The sequence below is a fragment of the Polypterus senegalus genome, chromosome 13, assembly GCF_016835505.1.
Source record: "Polypterus senegalus isolate Bchr_013 chromosome 13, ASM1683550v1, whole genome shotgun sequence".
NCBI classification, from domain to species: domain Eukaryota; kingdom Metazoa; phylum Chordata; class Cladistia; order Polypteriformes; family Polypteridae; genus Polypterus; species Polypterus senegalus.
In genome coordinates this window covers 2,779,706-2,803,855 of record NC_053166.1, presented here as the reverse complement: position 1 = coordinate 2,803,855, position 24,150 = coordinate 2,779,706, and the positions used below count along the sequence as shown (strand labels likewise).

Sequence of the window (24,150 nt, the reverse complement as noted above, 5' to 3'; positions counted from 1 at the left end):
TTGAGTTAGTAAGGATTTGCTCAGTCGAGAGACGTGTGCAGCCCGGGGAGTCAGAATGAGGGGCTGCACTGTGGCCGTTGCTGTGACCTCAACACCATTTTTCTGACTGGATATGTAATAGGATAGGTCTGGTCTTCTGAACAGGGTTGGCACAAAGGGAGGCTTGCCAAACGGTGTAAAGATGGACATGGAGGCAGGGAAGATGACCTCCTGCCCTTCACTGTGCCCACTGGCTCCTGAGCACTTGGCACAAAGGCAAGGCTTTATGGAGTCCGTAGCAAAATGACCCGCTTGTGTTTTGTGAGCACTGTAACAGGGTATGGTCATGTGGCATAGGAGACATGCAGGACGCACTACTTCCTTGTTTCATTTGCACACATGCCATAACAAAATGCAGGCCATGGTGTTCTGCAGGGCCAGATTGGCATACATCTATCTTTAGGTGCCAAGCCAAAGATCATCACATCTGGTTGCTCCTCGTTTTCCTCTTGTTCTTGATGAGTGGCAGCTGCCCGCATGCATTGCTGATTCTCCAGCCCCGCTAATGTGGACCATCCACTCCATTGGGGCAGAAGGTGGAGGCCATGAAGCTGCATGTCTTCAGAGACACAGAGGGTAGGCCAAAGCCCTAATGCCTCTCCTCGACACAAGGCCTCCCAGTCTGTGGACGCCACTGCCATCTAGTGGCTGCACTGGGGAGGAGGGGCAGGCCACCGCTTCAGATTAAGAGTCTCCCCGAGTGCCATGTTGAAGATGCAAGGATAAGGAGAGCACAGCAGAGCCAACAAGCTCTGGCACCGTGGCACCTCAGTGCCCCCTAGAGGATCAGGCTCGCCTTACTTTACTTCTCTGGCTCTTCCTCCTTGGGAGCCTCCTCTTCTCCACATGGCCTTCCTTGCTCTGCACCCGTGATATTGATGGATGGATGGATGATGGGATAAGAGTCGAAGGAGCCAAGTAGAAGGCCACAACTGGTGAGCTTGAGCCCCCTCGATATCTTCATGGGGCCAGTGAGACAGCAGACAGGGCACGGGGTTGGTGGAGAACAAAAGCACAATCTGAGCGAGCCCCCAAGACCACTGTGACAACAGAGGGGGAAGCAGCCAGGGCTCTACAGCAGGCACATAGTCCACCCCAGGTAAGAGCGACTACACCTGCTTACCTGGCACCCCTCGAAACCGACAGCGGGTACCAAAGGTTTTCTAGGTCACCACATGGAGACGCAGGTCAGGCAGATAACTTTATTAATACAAGAATAAGAATACATCGTTTAAAGTAAGTTAAACTGAGACAAATACAAATTTAGGTATTAATAAAAAAAAAAAAAAAAAAAGAACAAAACTACATAAATAAATCACAGGCAGAGACGCCAAGGCCTCTGCTAGAAAAATACAAAATAATTTAATGGGAGGGCAAAACCACCACCAAAAAAAAGAGAAAAAGTCAAGATAAGTGGAGTCAGAATCGGATTAAAGCTCTAGAACCTTCTGTGCAAATAATCGTCCAAGTCACTCAGCCGACAGCGTGTGCTTTACAGGGCACTGCGGTGAGGCCCCGCCCAGACCCCGTGTTCTTCCCTGGCACCCCACACTGAATACTGGGAGTAACAGTTAGCACCAGTCTTGACTTCTGGAGAAGTACAAACACTCTGCCACCGAGCACCGGGGCCCATGGTGGGGATGTGCCCAGAAAGAGGTGGCATAGGCAGAGGTCACACTGCCTTGCCCTACCCATGATTGACTTTTTTCTGTGTGCCAGCCAAGTGTGGCAGAGGTACAAAAAGAGGAAGCCGAAAGCTCGGCGTCATTAAGGCATCACAGATGCTAAAATCAGTTTTTTGTTTTTTTCCTTCATTTAAAAAAGCAGAAAAAAAAGCATAAAAAGATACAAAGGCCGTTACTCCTGGCAGGCTGGGTCACCCTGCACCCCCAGTTTGTCCACTCTGCCGTGCCCAATCCCAAGTGTCCATGTTATCTGGCGGGCAGTGGCTTCACCCCGTCTGAAGACCCAGGCGGTCAGTCCTGAGGAGCTCGGCTGCAGCTTTCTTCATATGAAGGCGGCGGCTCTGGAAGAAAATCGAGAGAGTGGCATTAAGAGTGGCACACAATGCAGACAGCACCTACACACGTGAGCACACCGCACACATCAAATGTGGCAATGACGATGCCCAGCACCAGGCCTCACTAGCAGATCACGAATATGGGCCTGAAGAGCTGGCACTAAACATACCAAGAGGTGACACGAATTCATGGGGTCTGTAGTGGCTGCCCGATGCCAGCATTACATGTCACCGTGTGGCAGCGGGCACTTTGAACCAAAGGCTGTGGTCCAGACAGGAGTGATGGCTGCTCAGTAATTAGTAAGACTCTTTCTAAGCCGTCTGCCCTGTCAGCCTTGCACTTTCTGGCCCATGCCACACGGCAGTGGCATGAGGCGTTTTTGTCCGAGGTAACCGTCTGAACCACTCTCATTGTGATTGCTACTCGTTTGGCATCACTGGCATCGCCAATACACCTGAGGATTCTGTGACAGAACTTTGAACCTTTGCTAGAGATTTCATCTTCCCAGTTGTCACTGGTCTGAGGAAGACCCCAAGCCCTCAGAGTCCCACAGGTTTTCAGAGGGCATTAGCCTTTCGTTGTGAGCCTCCAGCCACATTAGGGCAGTGGCACTGCCATTGTGACCAGCGTTTACAAAGACACACACGTCTGCTGCACTTCGACTTTTACAGATGTCACTTATCCCTCCGTTTCAAACTGCTGTGACACTGCAGGGTCAGGGTGAGCCCAAGGCTGTCCAAACCTGTGCCCACTCTGCACGGCACGGCTGCCCACTTCAAGGCACATTCATACAAACTGGAATGTGTAAGAAAGTCGGTGAAAGTGTGCCTGGGCCTGAAATGTAATGCCATACAGCTAACAGGCAGCAGTGCCAATGACGGTGACGTCCTCCAGTAACAAATTCTGGGCACATGTCTCCGTGGCAGTGCCACTGTTGTCAGTGGAGCTCGACTGCGTACCGATTAGGGAGCCCTTGTGCATGTGGACGATGGACTGGCATCACAGAAATGGGTATGCTGGCCACTGTGCTTGGCACTTCAAAGAAGGGTGGCAGCTCTGACCAGCCTTTAGTCTGCTGCGGGGCTTTATCATGAAATTGGTGCCACCTCGGGGCAGCCCACCAAGTCAAGTGTATCGCTTTACAAGAAACAAAGAATCCAAAATGATACATCATGGCAAGAGAAGAACAGCTTCCTGGGTAATGGATGCCCAGTGGGCAATGCCTGTCAACAATCAAGAGGTGCCTGGCACACTAAGCAAGCAGCGTCCTTTGAAAGGTGCCAGCTATTCACACTCAGCCCACTTTGACCCTTTGAGGAGCTAATTCCGGACTGGGGGCCAAGGCTGCCTTTGTCCTGCTGCATTCCGTTTCTTTCTAACAATGGCGGGCAGAAAGCTGAAGATGCCCAGAGGGATCCTCGGTGTTTAAGAGCAACGTTTGGCAAGCCGGGGCCACAATGCGAGTCTACGTGAACTTGCCACAGTCCTCGATAAATTGCGGCCCACCGGTCTTTCGCTTAACGTGCAAGTGCAGAAGCGCCGTCTAATCGAAATGACATACGATGGCACTCGTATACACCCACTTGAGGGCGTCCTTCTTGACATGGCATTTCTCACACATCTCCTAACCATTTTCATTCCAACAGATGGTGCACAATGCAGACACTCTAATATGAGAAAGAAAATTTAAATAGAAACAGGACAGGAAATGAAAAAGCTGACAGAAGGGCTAATCCCACTGAGGGTCTCGGACTCGGCTCCTGGGCGGTCTTTAGAGCCGTTAGTAAGAGGCTGTCGTTGGTTTCCATCAGTGCTAATGGTGGTGGTGGTGCGCCACCTGTTGGAATGAACGCTACAATGCATTCTGCTACACCATGCACTACCGAGTGGGCTCCACCAGATGGCGCCCTGCCAGTCCCGACGCGGAGTACAGACGGAACTCGGCTCGTATTCTACTGGCGCTGCACTTAACGGCTCAACGTATACCACAGCCATTCGAAAGGCCAAGTGCTCCCTCCGAGGGCTACTGTTCGATTTGTCCAAAAGTGACCACAAAACCTCACGCCGGACCCCCACCAGCGCCAGCAGCACACAGGGCAGGAATCGGCCAATAAGAAAGGGCGGCGAGGTGCCTACCGCTCGGGTAGTTCCAGCTGCTGTACTCCGGCGGCAGGATCAGCGGCCCAGCCGTCGGCATGGGCGTCACAGCTCCCTCAGAGTAGTAGGGGACGGTGGCACCGGTGGACACACAGAAGAGGGGTCCGGTGCTGCCCCCCTCCTCACAGTCGGCTCTGGTCTCCGGGAAGCTGAGTCCGGGGGCGTAGCTGAAGGCACTCGGGGAGAAGGCGGCCGGCTGGCTGCTCGACTGCTGCTGGGAGTGGCTCTTGGTGGGGATCTCCACGCAGTCGGTGCCACAGGCGAGCTCGGCGGGCGGGGCGGTGGGCGTCACAGTGGCTGAGGCAGGTGCCAGCGGAGCGGGCCTCACTGGTCGAGACGGAGTCACCGGCAGGCTGTTTATTGCGATATTCCCAATGTAGATGGGGAGAGTCACCAAAATTTCTGGAGATTTGAGCGACACCTGGAGAAAGAAGGCAGAGGAGAGCAAGTAAAGATGGATGGATGGGGGGGGTCCGAGACGGGACACGGCCAGGTGAGCCATACCTGCAGGAAGTAGTCGATCTGGATGAGAGTGCAACTCCTGAGGGTGGACTGCGGCAGCGGTGGCACGATGATCTGCTCCCGCCACTCGGCATTCTTGCCGCCTTTGACCCCGGCCCCCTCGACTTCGGCGATGGTGCGCAGGTCATAGATGGACCTCTTGGACTTGTAGGTGACCTTCTGCAGCAGCACAAGCGAGAGGCACAGGGTGAGTGACATGTGCCGAGAGGCGGCGCGGGCCAGCGTTCGGGGGGCTTACCTGGATCAGGCTGGCCAGGATGCTGCTGCTGTCTTTTCCGGATTTGTTGTGCACGGTGGCGCTCAGCTTGATGACCTGTCCTGGCGTGTAGCCCCTCAGGTCGCTGCCCGCTGTCAGGGTCAGGGTGCCCGTCTTCACGAGGAGGTAGGAGAACTTCTTGGATGTGCTCACTGTGTTAGGTTGCTGATGAATCACAAAAACTGGGCTTAGTGGGGACTCGGGCACACGGGCACGGACGCCATTTCCCTATTCGAGGAGACCCCCTGCCCCGATTTTCTGGGTGTGTAAGTTTCAAAAAGCTGGGCGCCATCTGGCAGCATTGCTGTTGTGCCAGCTTTACTGTGCTGCTCTCCGCTGCCACCTTCACCCCCCGCCCCCTGTTATCCTGCCCTATCTAACCACGCATGCCCACCAGTGAAGATTTAAGTGATTCTGGTATTTCAAGGCCAGTGTGGACGGAAAACCTTTTGGGACCAAAATGGCGTCTTCCGATTTCTCCGAGTTCTTGTGAACTAAGCGACCGCGTCGAGATTTACACCAACAAACGCAATACCTGTAACTCTCACGGAGCCCACCCAGGGTGCCCGAGGTTCAGGAAGCCCCAGCAGGTCCCACAAGGGGTCCTTTATCTGCAAAGACCCCGTTCGTCAGCGGCACCGGGTTCCCCCGAGGCTCTCACGGACAAGGCCTTCGCCATCCAGTCAAGGTGCCCGCTGGGGTGTTACGTGTGCCCTCCTATCGTTAAAACTGCCCTGTCAGGGCTTACCGAGCAGTTGTGGTCAATGTCATCGGTGCCCTCGGTCCGTCATGTCCGTGGTCACTCGCAGCAGCACGGGGTCAAACACTAAGGAGTTAGTCGCAATCACACGGCCATTACGAACCAAACAAGTCGCCCGTCACCTCAGAGAAGTTCCACTGACCGGCGGATACACGGCCAGCAGCTGGTCACATGACCCCAACGACGGCGGCTTAAATGATTAAAAATGTCCCTTCACTCCGTGGGCCTCACCATCAATGCCACAGGCCACTGTGAGGGTACGCGCCGGCCATCTCCGAGACCCCTGCCTTCCTGCTCTGCTCCCACAGCTCAGCACGTTAACAAAAGGTCTGCTGGTCCGACTGATGAAGAAGAGGAAGGCCCTGAGCGATACGGTCCAACCTGAAAGACCCCCTAAACTGAGGAAGCGAACCAAGGAGGACTTGACAAACATCAAAAGGCAGGACACACCTGCAGGGAAACCAAAGTGGAGGATGAAGAGGGGGGGGGCAGCCAGCCTCCAGTCCAGTATGGGATGGGGGGGCACCGCACTGGGGGACGTGAACTTATTGAGGATTAGCAGGGACGCTGTGGGGAAAAGGAATCCTGCAGACACCGAGGGGGACAAACAAAGACGCGTCATCCGGGGGGGCCTTGGACATGACAGACCAGACTGGGGGGTCACAGCCAGGCCAGTGACGCCAACAGCAGCAGCAACGGAACGATAATTATGGGGGGAGCCGACACAGCGGGGGGACAAGTCCCTCCTGCACCTGCGCTCGGGCCGACTCGCCCACCTGTCATTTCTGGGGTCGACATCACGGCCCCCCTTGTCCTCCCCGTGACGGCCAAACTCACCTCGATGTCGGGGATCTCGTTCAGGTTCAGCAGGTTCAGCACGTAGAACGCCTTCTGAACCTTGTAGTCTTTGGCAAAGCGTGGCGTGTCGATCGTCGCGCGGATTCGATATTCAATCCTTCCAAAAGGACCCTCGAACGAGGTGGGACAGGAGACTGAAAAGAAGAAGATGCCAGTGGTCACCCCAAGTCCATGAATGGTCAGCTGGACAGACGCAGAAGCCACAACGTCACCTTACCTGGCAATGGGAACCGGAAGGGATAGCAGTGCTCGCCGGGGGGCAGGGAACCTGCAAAACACAAACAGGCCTGGGGGTCAGTCGGGGGGGCCGAGCGCTAAAGGCAGCCTTGCCAGTCTCTACGCAGTGGACCCTGGGCTGGGTCCAGCCAGGCCAGAGTGGCAAGGGGCCAAGCCAAGAGACGCACGCAACGTGGCTCCTTTACCTCTTTTCAGACCACCAGCCCACCGTGCCCCGTGCCATTCAACCTAAAGGCCTGCTTGGCTCGGCTATGAAGACACGATGCCAGTCCCACTGGCACGGCCCTGTGTGGCGATGGTCTTCATCAGGGCAGCCGCTCTTCATGGTTGGCTCTTCCTCTTACAAGCCCTCTTTGCTGCCCCCGGTGTGCCCCTCGTGCCACCATTTCTTTTTTTCTCGTTTTGCATTAAGAAGCACACAGAAGTTTGGAAGGAATTAGGGAAATTTTTGGAATTGAGCGCCACTTTGGTCAGCCGACTCGCCTTCGTGGTCTCCTTGTTCTTTCAAATGACACAGCTCAGTGGGACCCTCCCTCTCGAGAGCCCACCGGCAGCTCAACGAGGGGGGAAGACTCCGGTTATGTGCCCATCGTGTCCAGCAGGGAGCGCTAGTTCAAGTTCAGTGCATGCCGCCACTCTGCTTAGAAATGCCACCTCAATACAATGAAGGGGACCCCGCCATGGCGCGAGGGACCCTCAACCTCCAACACTCCTCCTCTGGTGCAGCAGTGTCTGCAGGGTCAAAGGTTACAGAGGGCGGAGCAGGTGAGCGGCGCGGGGGTCTCAAGCCTCGGAGAAGAGGACGGCGCTCAGTGACCGTGAGAGAGAAAGTCACTTTCACACGTCACCTGGTTTAGTGACAGCGGTGTGTCACATGTCAGGGAGTCAGACGGATGTGAAAGGCACTATATCAAAGATTGCTAGACAGACCGCCGGAAACTGCAGGGGGGCCGCGTATTCACATAACAGCAGTGCCCCCCGTAACTTAACTACGAACTTCCCTGCACTCCATTCCAGGGGGACATTAGAATTTTGTTATATGGCGCCTTCCCCGTCCGGGACCCCTACTATAGCGCCTTGCAGATCCCCCCGATACGACATTCTCCAGGTCGGCTGGTTCTTCACCGATGGTGCCCCACTGTGGTCAGACTTGTTTTGAGGGTCTCCCTTATTTTTGTGGGCACCTCCGTTTTTGGTTGGTAGCTCCACTGCTATGGTGTGACGGCTGGCGGTCACCTTGGTCACATCATAGATGCTGGCACTGTGCATTTCCAAAGCGCCTGTGGCTTTGAGATTTCACAGGTTTCGGGGTCATTAACCCACCTTTGTCTAATCTCCTCAGGCTGTGCCACCCAGATGCCCACATCCAGTGTCTTCTTCAGGGCACTTGAAGTCTGGGATTCCTGACTTTTGTGTCCCCTGACGTGATTGGAGCACATGACAAGCATGAATGTCACTGATGTCCCCTGTGGTCCGCTGTATAAGATATTGAAATGCAAGAAGAAGCACAAGGACCCCCCAGCACCACTAACCAGTCAGGGCAGATGCTGCCCAGTGGATTGGCCCGAGGTGCCAGGGCAGTGACCCCTCCCACGAGTTCCCCCGCGATTGGGCGGCTCACCTTTCTCGGCCATGGTCAGCGTGCTGCTGAAGTACTGCTCCTCCATCGTCCAGTTGGTCTCGTTCATCTTGTTGGAGACGCCACACGAGCCGGCGCAGTTCACTTTGATCGCTGAAAGACAAACGGGCACAATGAAGTGAATGAGGGTCCGCACGTCACTGCAAGGTCGCCCGCGTGTTCCACAATCCACACATTCAGAGATCGAGACACCATAAAGACGGAAAGTGCACACCGGTGACAAGAGTAGATAACACGTGTGTGACGCAACAGTCCACGTCAGGGGCATGGGGGGTCCGGAATCATTAAGAGCAAAAATACGAGAGATGAGCAGCCGATGGAGGGATGTCACCTGTGTCGAGAGCCAGGGGACTACAAGACCAAGTGGCGTGCAAAGGCCACACGCCTGTCCCCAACACACGGCTCACGCAAAGACTGGCAGACAAACAACAGAAGTGACAACGCGTCACAATCCAAAGACTCTTAAGGACATTCGGGACACGACGTCCTTCACAGTGCAGGCCAGCGTGGCCACTTTTCATGTCTGTTGGGCCAGCGACTGAAATTCTTACTCGTGCTCCACAAAGGTTGCATTGGTGGCACACGACAAGGAGACTGGGGGGTTTGTGCAGACTCCTAGTGGCTGGTGTGTGTGCCCTTTGATGGACTGGCGCCCCCGTCCAGGTGCTGGTCTTGCCTTGCGCCCCATGCTGCCTGGGATGGACTCCAGCACCCCCAAACCCCCAGATTACTAAATGACGTGACGTGTTCATTCTCTCGATGTTTAATTTGCCATCGGTTTTATTGTTGTGGTGACCCTGATGCTGCGTCTTGATTGGACCTTCTGCTTAGGAACAAAAAGAACCGGAAGTAGGCGGAGTTCCGTTTCAAAAAGCCAATAAGAGGCTTCATTGTGGGCAGTGCCAGCACACAGTGGGCCAGTCGTGCCGCCCCCCCGAATTTATTAACACTCCTTTTTAACGAACACTGCAAGTGTAAATGCAGGTAATCCTGCGGAGCCCCCCCAAACTTAACCCTTAAGGGACAGCAGCACTTTACGATAGGAGTTCACGTGACTACAGGCTGAGCGACTCCTGACAGCCCTTCTAAGACAAACTGCTGCGACTTGGCATCGGAATCACCGCTCGTATCAGCAAACGCAGGCGCGTCGCCCACCCGGCTGGTGGGACCTCCGCGGGGCGCGCGATTTCTACAAACAGCGCAGACGAGAAAGGCGCGCCATCAGCCGGAAAGGGCACGCCCTGGACACCCGACGTCACCCAGATGGACCAATCAGGCCCCGCTGCTTCATGCTGCCATTTCATTGGGTGACGATCTTCCAAGCAAGGATTGGCCAGTGTCTGCCCTTCGTTACCGACGCCGCCTCCTTAGTTATGAACAAAAATAAAAACAAATAAAATATTCCTGGCCATTGAGGACGGAGGTGTCATCAAATGACACGAGAAGGCGTCAGGAAAGAGGAACAGGGCAGTCTGTTAACTGAGGACCCTCACCCCCGCAATGTTTGGAAGAAGGGAAGTTAAAGTCAAAGACGTTAAAAACGCACGCAGCGCTGCCATTGGCAGAGGAGCTGGGCACGAGTGCTCCTCAGAGTCTGCACCCAGCGTTAGAATTCATTCTTCGAGGCAGGTGCCGCTCCCGAGGGGTTGACACCACCCGTTTCTTTGCCGGGCATTGCGACTCTTGTGCCTTTTTTTTTATATATATAAAACTGTCCTTGCCCTTCACCTCCTGTCCCTGTCCTGACCAAGGCCGTCTTCAGAGTTCCTCATTCCAAGAGTTTGTTTGCGTCACGAGTCCCGGCAGATGGCGCTGTTGCGCCGAGATGAACTCGCCGCTGAAGGCGCCTCAGTCAACATTTATTTCGATAGCACATTTTCATACACACAGTAGCTCAACGTGCTTTACATAATAAAGAACAGAAAAATAAAAGACACAATAAGAAAATAAAATTAATGGTGTAAAACATTTACAGAAGCGCCACGGGGTCTTTGTCGTTCCGAGTCCTCATGATGTGCTCAATGCGACCGACAAGCAGAGGACTCTTTGTGGAGTTGGTGTCTCCTCGTTCGTGCCTGGCGACGCGGAGGGGTGGCCCGTGGACCTTCGGGGTTCTCTCCATACCTTTGCTCAAAGGCGAGCGCCACTTTAAGTACGGCAAGCCGTTTGAACCTTTATTCAGCCCTTTGAGATGCGACATTTCAAAAAGCAGATGGCGTTTCTTTTAAATTTAATGCCATTATTTTCACAATTTGATCTCACCTTTCCAAAGTGTAACATCACATCTTTCAATATTTGACAACAACAAATTGAAAACTGAAATCAGTTAGCATTTGCAACTTCGATATCGTGCGCAGGGCTGGAGGACGGCAAGCCCATCATTTAAAGGGGGTCTCACTGCCGCTGCACGCGAATTCGTTACCGAGATTCCAGTTGACTGCTTTATAAAGATGAGCAGAACGCTTCATTGTGCCCGAACCGCTCCCCCCGGGCTCTTTTTGCAGCACCGTCACAATTACGGAGACATCGCGGGACAGCCGAGCGGTCCAGAGAAGCAAACCTGCGTACGTAAACTCCGGAAACAAAGGACATGTAAAGGACAGGCGGACTTCATCATTCGAGGTCCTCGAGTCGGTGCTTTGAGTGACAAACGTGGACTCTAAATGGGCTTATTCTTATAAAGAACACAAGTTGAGCTTATTGTTTCAAATGTCGCACAGATGTCGCCGAGTGCCTTGAGGTAAGTGACGCTGGCGTGTTCTGTAAAGGGGGGGCTTTTATTTTTTCACTGTGTATTTGTCACTTCCTTTTGGTTTGACCTTTTTCTAGACTTGACGATGAGATTCGCCAGAGAGCCTTCCTTGAAAGTCCCTCCGCACGTCTGTGTGTTAAGAATGCGCCCTTTGACTCGGTCGGCCACGCTTATTATTAACGCGGTCGGATGCCATCATTTATGGCTTTTGCACGCACAGACTTACTGAATTATTGTCCAAAGTCCGCGATGACAACCCAACCAAACCCCTTTCAGCTCCGTTTAACGTTAATATGTTACTGGGATGGCTACACTTTAAAACTAAAACATGTCAGTGCATTTAACGGTAAAAATACTGTAAATGGGGAAAGTAAAAGAAAGTTGCCTTCTGTTCTACTGAAAATGACCTGTTTATCTTGAACAATACATTTCATTATTTTTTACAGTTAAGTTCTGTAAAATCGATATTTTTCTAAATTAAAATATGCTAAATACAGTTTACTGATGCATTACAATTACACTGAAAAAATCTATTAATTTGAACGTGTAAAACTTAAATAGCGAAGGCATACAACTGTAAAATGTAAAACGGTACAGCGCTGTGTCCAATCAAAGTTACGATATTTGCATACGGACACGCCCCTTTCCCCATATTGTTCCTGGTGAACCGAATACTGAATACCGAATACCTTCGAATAGCCGGGAAAAAAAACTTCAAGTTGACAAACTGGAGGTTTTCTGAGGTGATGGACGCTGATTTCTGTTGGGTTGTATTCGATAAGCTGGCACACCAGTAGGGCAGCAGACACCCCAAAGCAAACTTTGCTTCTCCACCAGACAGTTTTTAATGCGTATAATTAAATGGTTTGCTATTAGTTGTAACTCCAGTGACGTAAACGGTGTTCTGGGGTTTGACCCTCAATACGTTCGTTCCAGTGGTTTATTTCTTACACTGTACTCCGATACAGGAGTTAAACGTTCCCTTCTGTTGGAATGTGTTGTAAAGTAAAAGCAGTTTTTACTAGCAAGTTCTACCGTAGACCTAAAAGTATTGCCAGCTTATTTATTACGGTAAGATTTTGGCAACCCAGCTGCCAGTACTTTACCGTAAAGGTAACGTGATTTTGTTTTACAGTGTACGTCCTTACCTTGTTTTTCTGCTCTATGTTGAGGGGTGTTAAGACCCTCCACGCTAAACCGTTTTAAATGTGCCAAGTATTCAACAAACTTCATTTTTAGAAAAGAAAAGAAAAAAAAAAAAACAATTGTCAGCAAAACGCACAAATGCTAATGTCCTCGTCACTAAAGTGTCACAAAAACAGGAACAAAAGCAAAGAGGAAGCGAGAGAAGCAGCGGCACAAACCGCAGGACAGGAGGGCCGCCTGACCCGACACGCGCCTTTGACAAGCTGGACGGCCACCTTTTCAGAATCGGCGTCAAAAACCGGATCATCAGCGTCCGGACATTTAGACAGTCGTGCCCACCCTGAACGATTATTACCAAGAGATGATACTTTGACATCTGGCATCCTCACTTGCTAAACTGGCACCAAGTGGTCCTCCAGTAGCCTGGGCACTGCGGTCACTTGGCCATTTCTCGGGTCTGCCCCGGTGTCTGGGGGTCCAAAGACCAGCAGCTGATTGGCTGGCTGGCTGACAGTGCGAGTTCTTCACAGATCGTTCGGTTTGGACTCCACGTGGCGATCGCCCGCGTCTTCAGTCAAAAGGCTCAATGCCAGCTACGGAGAGAGAAGGCCAATCAGTGGCTGTGGGCCGGCGGGGTCTCCCAGCAGTCACCGACATGTGGACTTCGTCATCCGTGCTGCTGAACTCGAGTGTCCTCTTCATCACCGACGGTGGTCTTGGACTCATTGGGTCCCGGCCTGGCGGTGCAGCCGCTACCTGAGAACCACAAACAGACAGACAGACGTGTCCCACCTGCAAGCCTTTTCAACACAAATGGCATTTCGGGCGGGTTTGGAGTTGGCACCGTTTATTATCAAGTGACCCTGGGGGTCCTGCTGCCCTGGAGAGCACTCTGGGGGTACACAAGTCACCAGCTGAAGCGTTTCACTCTCACCCTCATTCTGGGGTCTTCTCCCCTTTCACTGCACGAGATTCTGTTGAAGCCCAAACCTTCGAGACCTTTACTGGAATGGCGGGGGGCCATTAAAGCGCGCAGGTCACTTCACTCTCTTCGTCTAAATGACAAAAACACAGAGAGCGCGTGTCCCGGGGGGACTTCTGATCTCACTTGTGCTACAGACGTTCGTGTCGGCCATTGAGAGGACAGCTGCCTGCAGACCCCCACGAACCCCTCGGGGGGACTTCTGATCAACAGGCCCATTCTGTGGGCTCGAGGCATCAGCTAACGTGACTCTGAGGCAGCGACTCAAACGTTGGCATCTCCTCCGCTCATCCACAACGCTGTGCCGGGCGCCTAGCGGGCACACCAGTCCTGGCGTCTCGACACCGGCATCCTGCTCGCCACCTTGTCAGGTCTGACCGTTTGTTTTCAAGACCCCTTATGGTCACCGAGGTCGTCTGGCCAGAATTCGGTGGTCATGCCAAGGTCTCGGGTTCAGTGGGGGCCGCACCTTTGCAGCAGGTGCCCCTATGCTTTGGGACGGCGGACCTTCATACACGAGGCCAGCAGGCGCTTTGAAAGCCGATTGTCCTTTTGACTTGGCCTTCTGGACGCGTACAGGACGACTCCTTTCATTCTCTCTCTTTCATTCTCTCTCTCTTTCTCTCTCTTTCATTCTCTTTCTTTCTCTCTCTCTCTTTCATTCTCTCATTCTCTCTCTTTCTCTTTCTCTCTCTCTCTCTCTTTCTCTTTCTCTTTCATTCTCTCTCTTTCTCTCTCATTCTCTCTCTCTTTCATTCTCTTTCATTCTCTCTCTTTCTCTTTTCTCTCTCTCTTTCATTCTCTCATTCTCTCTCTCATTCTCTCTCTTTCTCTCTCTTTCATTCTCTCTCTTTCTCTCTTTCTCTCATTCTCTCTTTCTCGTGGATATTCCGTGCGTATTTGGTGGATTCACAGAAGCTGCGCAGCACTCTGGTCGACTTCTGTTGTTTTTAAACAAATAAAACGTCACTTGATTCTGACACCCGATGGCAGGCTTTCCAAGATGGCTGTCACATTTCTGGACATCGAGGCCACCGCCTGTAAATGTCACATCAGTAACCCTAACTGGGAGATCACAAGTTTGAATTCTGCTAACAAATGTTGACTACTGGACCTTGGACAGGACAGCCCTGAGGTCCGAGATTCAAAAGTAGATGTGGAATGTGAAAGACACAGAAGAAGACCCCCCTGTGCCCGCGCTTGGCCCCCTGTGCCTCATGTGGCGTCACACTTCAGAGGGCTGACATCACGCTTTACGAGTTTCCCATCAGCTTTTCGACCCTTGAAGTGAAAGCAGCGACTCAGAGCTAAGAAGGACCCCCCCAAGACCCCCGGACCGAAGTGACCCGCTGCTCGGTCCTTTGGTGACGCACTTTGGAGGGTGGCTCGTGTGAACCTGTAAAGCTCATGATTCTGGAGCGGTCACCACCACTCGCTCTCACAGGGACCCCATGTGACCCTACGTGCCACCAAGGCCACAAATTAAAAGAACAATAAAGACAAACATTTAAATATGCCAGACTGGTGGTCCTTATGATGAATCGTGAAGTGACAGACCACCCAATCACCACATATGCACAGCGAGACCAAGCCAAAAGATGGGTATCTGTGCCCCCCCACCACATTGCTGTGTGTACACGTGTGGCCACTCAGCTGACGGGCACCGTGCCCCCCAATGTAACGTCAAAGCCGAGCGGACAGAAGCAGCGCAGTGAAACGTCAATGACAAGAGGGGACGGCAGGCGGGACACAGTGGACCACCACTCGTCACAAACACAAAGCGAGAGAAGGTGGGCTGTGCGGTGCTTAGCAGTCGGGTCTTCAAAAAGGTGCAGAAAACCAGGAAAATGCAGGAGGGGACAGTGGGGTCAAGAAGCATTTGGATGGTGACACCATTTCAGAATTTTGGCTCCGTGTGCCACCACAGCGGGCAGTGTGGCACAGCGGGTAAGGCTCTGGAGGTCGAGGGCTCACATCCCACTCCTGACACCGGTTTCTGCCCGTCACCTTGTGGCACACATGATGGCGAGCCTCAGCGGCCTGCACGGTCCCCGGGCTCTTCAGGATGAGGTGGCCAGGCTGTCCTTATCAGCAACGGCACAATCACTCCAGTGCAGCAGAGCACCTCGGGGCTTCACAAGTTCTTTGAGCCGTGGATGGCACTATGAGGTGCCCCTCGCTGATAAACGGGCCACTCCACATATGGCACAATTACAAAAGCAAAACCACAACATGCAGTCAGTCCTCTGTGGAGTGTGTGGCACTGGGCCGTAAAACACAAGGCCACCATCTGCTAAGTCACCTCAAGGGTGGCATCAGCCAGATCTGCTAAAAGAATCGGGAAAACTGGCACAATTGGTACTTGCAGTTCCCACATGTGATGCCACCAATGAGCCCTGCACTGCACCAACATCAGGCACATTCACTCATAAAACAACATGCCTACTCCACACAGGGCATCAGCACACTGGAGTGCCAGCTACTAAGCCACCTTGGCACCAGATGTCAAAGTTTCACTCCACGCCAACCTGCAGTTGTGCTTGAAAGTTTGTGAACCCTTGAGAAGTTTCTAGATTTCTACATAAATGTGACCCAAAACATCCTGAGATCTTCACTCGAGTCCTAAAAGTAGAGAAAGAGACCGAGATATTAGACTTGGTCATTCCGACGTCTGTCACCCCCTCACTAAACGTTTCCGGTAACTTCTGATCATTCCTGCACCGAGCAGCTTCAGCTCTGGGATGTTGGTGGGTTTCCTCACATCGACTGCTCGCTTCAGGTCCTTGGATTGGGGTCAGGACTTTGACTTGGCCGTTCCAGAACATTCACTTTCTTCTTGTTGAGCCATTCTTTGGTAGAACGACTTGTGCGTTTCGGGTCGTCGTCTTGCTGCATGACCCACCTTCTCTTCTCAGAGATTCACTTCATGGCCTGACATTTCCCTTTACAATTCTAGGATATCATTCAGAATTCGTTGGTTGTTCCATCAGTGAAGACAAGCCGCCCTGGCCCAGACCCTGATGCGCCCACCACCACCATATTTCACAGATGGCATGAGGTTCTTCTGCTGGAATGCAGTGTTCTCCTTTCTCCAGACATAACGCTTTTCATTTAAACCTAAAAGTTCTACTTTGGTCTCCTCCGTCCACCAAACATTCTTCTAATGGCCTTCTGGTTTGTCCACGTGATCTTCAGCACAATGTGGCCTTCTCCTTGCCACCCTGCCATGCACCCCATTGTTGCCCAGTGTTCTCCTGATGGTGGACTCCTGAACATCACCCAACGTGAGAGAGGCCTTCAGTTGGGGTCCTTTGTGACCTCGCCGACTATTCCACGTGTGCCTTGCTCTTGGAGTCGACCACTCCTGGCGAGGGTAACAATGCTCTTGAAGTTCCTCCATTTGTACCCAATCGGTCTGACTGTGGACTGGCGGAGTCCAAACTCTTTCGAGTTGGCTTCTTAACCTTTTCCAGCCTGATGAGCATCAACATCTCTTTTTGTGAGGTCCTCAGAAGTGTCCTTTGTCGGTGCCATGATACACTTCCACAAACACGTGTGGTGAAGAGCAGACTTTGGTGGATCCTGGTCTTGAAATACCACAGGGTGCCCACTCACACCTGATTGGCATCCCACCGGACTCGAATTTCACCTTCAAACTAAGTGCCAATCGACGAGGGTGACACACGTCGCAATGACCAAGTCTCATGTCTTTAACTGGCGTCTCTTTCTCTACTTTTAGGACTCGAGTGAAGATCTCGGGTCTCATGTTTTAGGTCACATTTATGTAGAAATCTAGAAACTTCTCAAGGGTTCACCAACTTTCAAGCACAACTGTACTTCTTATGTTTCTAACCCTCGGCTGCCCAAAGATTCTGGGCACATGCATGGTAGACACCACCAGGCAATTATGCAGTACCAGCTTCGCATGGGCAGGCGGGCAGCACCCACATGCAGACTTTTTTTTTTGTGCAAATATGAAAAATAAAAAGTCACAATTTCATAAAAGGTCAAGTCTGAGTGTTGTGCCCGCTTGGATCTTCAGTGATGTGCCAATCATGAGAGGCACATTGGGTGGAAATGGCAGACTGCCATCTGGTGTGTGGGGGAACGCATGGAGGACACCTGCAGGCCCCTTCATCAGTGCCACTTAAGTCTGAGGGCAGCACCACTGGCACCTGCCACGTCTAACATAAAAACCAGAAAAGGCCGCTTTGGGGTCTTCAGAGCATCCGAGTGGGATGTCAAAGTGAAAGGCGGTCCCGGCCACAGTGGGGGTCTCCAGGCGTGCCGCCATCTTTGTGGCTTTGTGGTTTGATTTCTCTTCCCAGCAGCTCAGCTCCTCACTTTTAACCAAATTGAACTGGGGATTTTTTCAGGCCCCCCCCCCTTTCTCTTTTGTGCTCCTCAATGTGTTTGTGGGGTCCTTGTGCTGCTGGAGGACCCCCGTCTTTGGCACACACCTCATTCTCTAACACCAGATAGTAGGGACGCCCCGGTGCCAGGGCTGCTGTGCCCATCTCGCGATTCTCGACGTCACAAACAGAAATTCCATTCGACGGCCTTTTATTAAACGCACCTCAAGTGAAAAAAAACGTGGAAAATGATTAAAAAAAAAAAAAAAAGTCGGAATTAGCGGAATTCATTCAAATAGGATCAAGTGTCATCGAAATGTGTCATTTGTCCCCCTCTGACAGACGGCTAGTAAGGGGTCCAAATTGAAAATCACCTCAGATTCGTAATCCCTGACCTTGAAGTGGCTCTTGGGGGGCGCGGACCACCGGGAAAGAATCAGAAACATGACCGACCCCCTCCAGAGGCCCTCATCTACAGGGAGTGCAGAATTATTAGGCAAGTTGTATTTTTGAGGATTCATTTTAATATGAAACACACACATCAGTGCTATCAGTCAATCCAAAATGTTAATAAACCTGAATGTTTCACAACGGAAATGTGAGTGTGAACATCATCAGGGGAATACATACGTGCGCACAATTATTAGGCGACTAGTAGTGTGCAGATTTATTATGCAACTAAAGGAAAAAGGAAAATGTTCCCATCTCACTTGTTTATTTTCATCTGTTATAGTGAGAATAATAAACAAACAAACAAACATCTCTGACATTTCAAAAATCAATCAATCAATCAATCAATCAATGACCAATATAGCCCCCCTTCTGTCCAATAACAGTCATAAGCCTTTCTTTCCATTCATGGAGTCTGTCAGTTTCTTGATCTGTTGACGGACGATCAGCTTTTTGTGGAGCAGTGACTACAGCCTCCCAGACACTCTTCAGAGAGGTGGATTGTTTTTCTCCCCCGTAAATCTAGCGTTTAAGAAGTGCCCACAAGTTCTCGATAGGGTTTAGGTCAGATGAGGAAGGGGCGTGTCATTATTCCTTCATCTTTAAGGCCTTTACTGGCTGGCCACGCAGTGGAGAACTTCGATGCAAGTGATGGAGCATTGGCCTGCATAAAAATCATGGTGGTCTTCTTCCTGTATCACTGTTTGAAGAAAGTGTCTTCGAAAAACTGGCAGTAGGTTTGGGAGTTGATTTTGAGTTCATCTTCAATGCAAAAAGGTCCAACTAGCTCATCTTTAAAAATACCAGCTCATACGTTGGAGTGGAGCTCTGTGCCCATTACTGATCCACAGGTCCATCCATCTGGTCCATCAAGAGTCACTCTCATCTCATCGGTCCATAAAATCTGTCTTCAGATATTTCTTGGCCCAGTTTTGACGTTTCAACTTCTGTTTCTTGTTCAGTGGTGGTTGGGTTTCAGCCCTCCTTACCTTGGCCATGTCTTTGAGCACTGAACACCTTGTACTTCTGGGCACTCCAGGTAGGTTGCAGCTCTGGAATATGAAAGTACTGGAGGATAATGGGTTCCTGGTAGCTTCACGTTTGATTCTTCTCAAATCTTTGGCAGCTAATTTGCGTCTTTTGTTCTCAACACGTTTCTTGCGACCCTGTTGACTATTTGCAACAAAATGTTTGATGGTTCTGTGATCACACACCAATATCTTAGCAATTCCAAAAGTGCTGCATCCCTCTGAAAGACTTTTGACAATTTTTGACTTTTCAGAGTCAGTTAAATCTCTTTTTTGGCCCGTTTTGCCTGCCTAATAATTCTGCCCACCTTGATATCGGGCGTTGATCTCCTTAGGCCACACCCTCCCTCATTACACAAATACACATCACCTGACCTGCGTACATCCAATAAGCATTCAAGTTAATACAGCTTGGAGTTGGAATATACGCATTAAAAATGATGATATGGTCAAAACACTCACTTGCCTAATAATTGTGCACACAGTCTATCTGACGCTGTGTGACCCCTGGTAACCCACTGGGGGTCTGCCAATCCTTCTGCTCATTTTCTGCTGTCACGTCCAGCGAGATGAACGGGGTATCACACGTGGGGGTCTTCTCATACCGGTCAGTCGGGACAAACAGACGAGACTTCAAAACACAAACACCTAACAGGAGTGACGGCTGGCACGCCACCAGCTCGTCACCCAAGTGTCACCAGTCAGTGTGGGGCTGGAATCTGAACGTGTGACGGACTGGGGGCTCCTTGGGGTCAGCGAATCCCGAGCTAATTCCGGATGTTTCCATTCAAGGCAGCACTTTAACGCCACATTTCTAACCACAAACTTATAAAATCTCGCTGACTTCACACTGGCATCACTGGCATCATTGGCACAGTCTACAGAGGAGTCCAGTTCAAGCCCCTGGTGCTTCAATTGCCCAAACCTGCCCCTCCGCTGTCACAGGTGACCAAACCGCACACATGGGGGGCCTGGTCACTTTAACGCATCATTTGTTCTGCAGGGGTCTCACATGGCTGATCAGATTTGGGGTCTGCTCATCCCGGGTACGAGGGCAGAGCTGGCCGGACGTCACCTGAAGCCAGGTACACTCCAAATGTCTGTCACGTGTCCCTGTGACGTTTGTCCCATTCTAGTGGTTACACAGACCCACACGTGACGCCCCGTTTGACTCGCCGTTGGGGTTTTGGGGTTCCCCCCAATTTTTGGCCCTCTAGACCCCCAAAAGTCCTCATTTTCGGACAGGAAGTGACACCCTTGACACAAACAGGAGACCACCAAAGTGGCATCTGACCAGAGGGTCTTGAAGTTGAGCATCGGCTGACCCCAGGGGTTCACCCCGCCACATGGAGTGTCATTTGATGTTACTGGTGACGTTTTTGATGACGTGGTGCTCGCCCTCTTCGTGCCACATTTCCGAGGGTCATGTTGAGCCCACCGCTGTGTCCCCTCAGATGACGACGACTCCTCCTCATTTGATTTTTTTCTTTCCGTCTTTGGAGTTCCAATGCCTCTTTATGTCAAAGTGAATGGCACTGCCTGCCAGCGCTCTCAAGTGGCACTTTCAGACTGGCACACTCAGGGGAGACTCGAGAGATTACGGAGCCAGCAGGCCACCCTTGTCCGTTCTGTGAAAGGCGCTATATAACCAGGCCTGGCGTCACTCATCAAGGGTGCAACTGGCCAATGTGGGCCCCGTGCCCGCCGGTGACGTTAGATGTGTTCAGGCAGCACGCGCCTGGTGTGCCACTCATGCCACTTAGTCTGTCTAAGTGGGTTGGCTGCCACACACAAGCTGTCAAGCGTCACTTGTCACAGCCCCTCACCTACAGGACCCATCAAGCCAACGCAGCACCCTAAAGGTGCCCAAGCTGCACCCGCACTCTTCTTCACACCACGGCGGCCATCTTTTTGGTGTTTCCCAGTGTGGAGAATGCGGGCAGTGACATGGCAGTCACCAGCCACAGCCGAGACCCCCAGGGCAACCCGAACAAGACACAGCAGGAGGACCCACAGAGCAGCCATGAAACCCGAGGGGCTCCACCTGGACAGACCCCCCCGGTGACTCGCCACTTCCTTGCTCTGCCCCCCCACCCCCTTCTCCTCTTCTTCAGTCATTTCCAGTTTTTCCAGTCTGCCCCTTAAACGTGACACCAACAATGGCGTCTTTGTTTATCGCCTTCACCTGCGCCCAACCCCCCCAAATCAGGAGAAAACACACAAAGGACAATGGCCAAGCCCCCAGGGTGGGCCGAGACCGTGACAAGGGAGCACCAGGAATAGGCCGGGCCTGCACATCGTGACGGAATTCCAAAAATCCCCAAATAAACAGCCGCTCGGCTCGACCAGGAAGTCCTGCTGACAACCGGCACGGCGATCGATACGAGGGTCCGACCCCACTACACTCGGAAAGGCAGACCCCGAGACTCAGGATCCTTAGACGGCAGATCACCGAGGAGCACAACGGCGATGACGCACCACCAAAACATCCAGTGGGTCACGTGCAGCCATCATAAAGCACCCGAGGCCTGACGGCGGGCACCGGACCACCGTGGAGAATGTGACAAGACCCCCATCAGTCTACTATCGACAAGTGACAATGAGGCTCAGGCATCCTGCTCGAGTGGCCTTCGCACAAATGCAGTGGCAAACAAGTGGCATATTCAGGTGACAGGGTAACGCGACAGACCACCAGGTGGATTGCACGGCCCAGTGGTGGATGACACTCCAGGCTTGGGTGACTTCATGTGGACCACTGCCACCAGTACCGTCCGGTCCACACTTGGTGGTCCGCTCCACATCTGAATGTGACCTCAGGTGGCTCGTGACAACCCGTCCATCTCAAGCTCTGTCACATGACACTTTGTATGGCACCCTGCCTCGGACCGGGTGATTTGGTCACCAGCACTTTATATAGCGCCTTGGCCCAGTGCACATCACCACAGCCACCGGGTTTCACGTCACTCCGCCCTGGTCCCATGTAACTTGGTCGCCTCCGCCTGCCCGCTTGGATTTTCCCCCCGGGTTCCGGTTCGGCCGCGAGCCCTCGGCAGCCTCCGGTCAGTGTTGCGCAGTGGTCGCGGTTTCCGCTCCGACCCCCCAGCACCGAGCGGCGGTCGCGGATTCCGCCAGCGGTGCCCCTCACGTCACGTCGGAGGCGGCGCGCACATTTCCGCTCTCTCGCTTTCCCACAGACCGTGGCGTCGGGCCGGCGTTGACGCCGCCGTGCTTCACCCCCCCGTTTCTCGCGTGCTTCCCCGCAGGGCCTCGAGCGCGTCGTCTGGCCCGGGCGCCGGCCCGTGTCCTGTTCTATCCTGTCCTGTCCTGTTCTGTCGCGTCGCGTCGCGTCTCCACGGCTCTTACCTTTAAACGGCAGCGGGCTGTTGAGCACGACGCTGACCGTGCCGGAGATGAGCTCTCCCGGGCTGTACACCACTTTGTTGTCGCTGAAGGCGATGTCGAAGCGCTGCAGTTTGCCCATGTCGCCTCTGCCCTGGCGGTGCGGGGAAACGACCGCAGCGGGCGAGCAGCCACTCGAGCGCGGCTCCTACCTGCTCGTCGAGCGCAGGGCCGGGCCGGGCTCGCTGACGTCGGGAGGGCTGGGACTGCGCCGCGTCGTGCCGCCCCGTGGGGCTGAGTCACCTGCGCCGGGCGCCGCTCGACCGGACTTGAGAGGAGCAGCGGAGCGGCGCCTTGTCACACGGCGGCCCCTAGCGGCGAGGTCACGAAGCGCACGCTGCCCGAGTCCACCTGCTCGGCCGTCCGAAAGGGAGGAGGAGGAGGCGGCCAGTCAGGCTCGCGGGATTGGGGTCACCTGATGTGGCCCTCTAGGACCCGGTGACCTCCCCGGGCCACTCCGAGGTGACTGCATGTTACTTGCTGGCCTTTCAGCTGTCGGTCCTCTGCTGCTGGCTTCCTTCTAGGGGTGGTACGGCGGCACAGGGGGTAGCGCAGCTGTCGGGTGGTCCTGGCGTCACAGGCCTGTCTGTTGTCAGAGTGGTGTCTCTTCTGGGGGCCGTGTGATGGAGTGGCACCCATTGCAGGGCTGGTTTGGGTTGGTAGACGGCCCCCCCACCCATTCTTAAAGGCGCTATATAAATGTGGGACACTGCTCTTTGGTCAAGTGCCCCAACACAAGCGCCCCCAAGTTGAAGTTCTTGTCCAGTGGTCAGCATGAGTGACCATCGACTAGCCCTATGACCAGACTGGGCCCGACTCTAGTGGTACAAGTGCTGAGGGGCCTGAAAAGTGACCATGCCGGACGGCGGAGGAGCTTAATAAAGGGGTCAGAGGTGCCAGAGGGAGGACTCAATAATCACCGAGGGGCTGGACAGAAGACATTCAGCCCGCCTCATTTAAAATGTAATGGGGACAAGACCCGAGCGGGCACAATATCACCGAGTGCCCAACTGGTGGGCACGACACCCACACACCGTGGCCTTGAGTCTGAAATCCCTGCCACTCTGAATGGGAGGCTGGACTGTGGTGCCCCTCATCTCATTGCTGGCATGAAGGCTCATTCTGACCAACTCCAAGAACTCAAACAGACTGACCACTACTGGACGAGGTGGTGAGTAGCTGCTGGGCAAAGTCCACTGCCTTTGTGAAGATCCAATGGGTCAAAAGTTGGCAGCACCTGACTCTGAAGTAAGCCCGCCGGCTCTCCGGAGGCTTCTGTTGTCCTAACCCATGTGAGGAGCTGGGGGTCCAGCGTCCAGGCAGGTGGACTCTGCCAAGGGGCCTCTGATGGCTTTTACTGGCCTGAGGTCACTGGTTTGGAAAGATGGCTGCTTGGCACCACTGAGTGAGTATGCCAGTGCCTTCCTGTAAGTCGCCTCATTGGTGCTGATCAGGCCTGCGATGGTGGGGTCGTGGCAGGGGGGCACCTGCGCTGGGGACATCTGAGCTGAGGAAGTGCACATGCTGGCTCTGCATCTTAGGAAGTCCATTG

At 53.0% G+C, this 24,150-nt stretch overlaps 1 protein-coding gene across 1 annotated transcript; it reads right to left on the bottom strand.

Moving 5' to 3' along the window:
* Nucleotides 1-1,227: 1,227 nt before the first annotated feature.
* Nucleotides 1,228-22,873, bottom strand: LOC120543002 (arrestin domain-containing protein 1-like). The gene is made up of 8 exons (XM_039775813.1): nucleotides 22,563-22,873; nucleotides 8,472-8,582; nucleotides 6,831-6,881; nucleotides 6,593-6,747; nucleotides 4,978-5,160; nucleotides 4,722-4,898; nucleotides 4,197-4,638; nucleotides 1,228-2,065 (listed from the first exon to the last, which is right to left on the bottom strand). The coding sequence occupies exons 1-8, from the start codon at nucleotides 22,678-22,680 to the stop codon at nucleotides 2,016-2,018; spliced, it is 1,287 nt and encodes a 428-aa protein (XP_039631747.1). The 5' UTR covers nucleotides 22,681-22,873; the 3' UTR covers nucleotides 1,228-2,015.
* Between the last annotated feature and the right edge of the window lie 1,277 nt (nucleotides 22,874-24,150).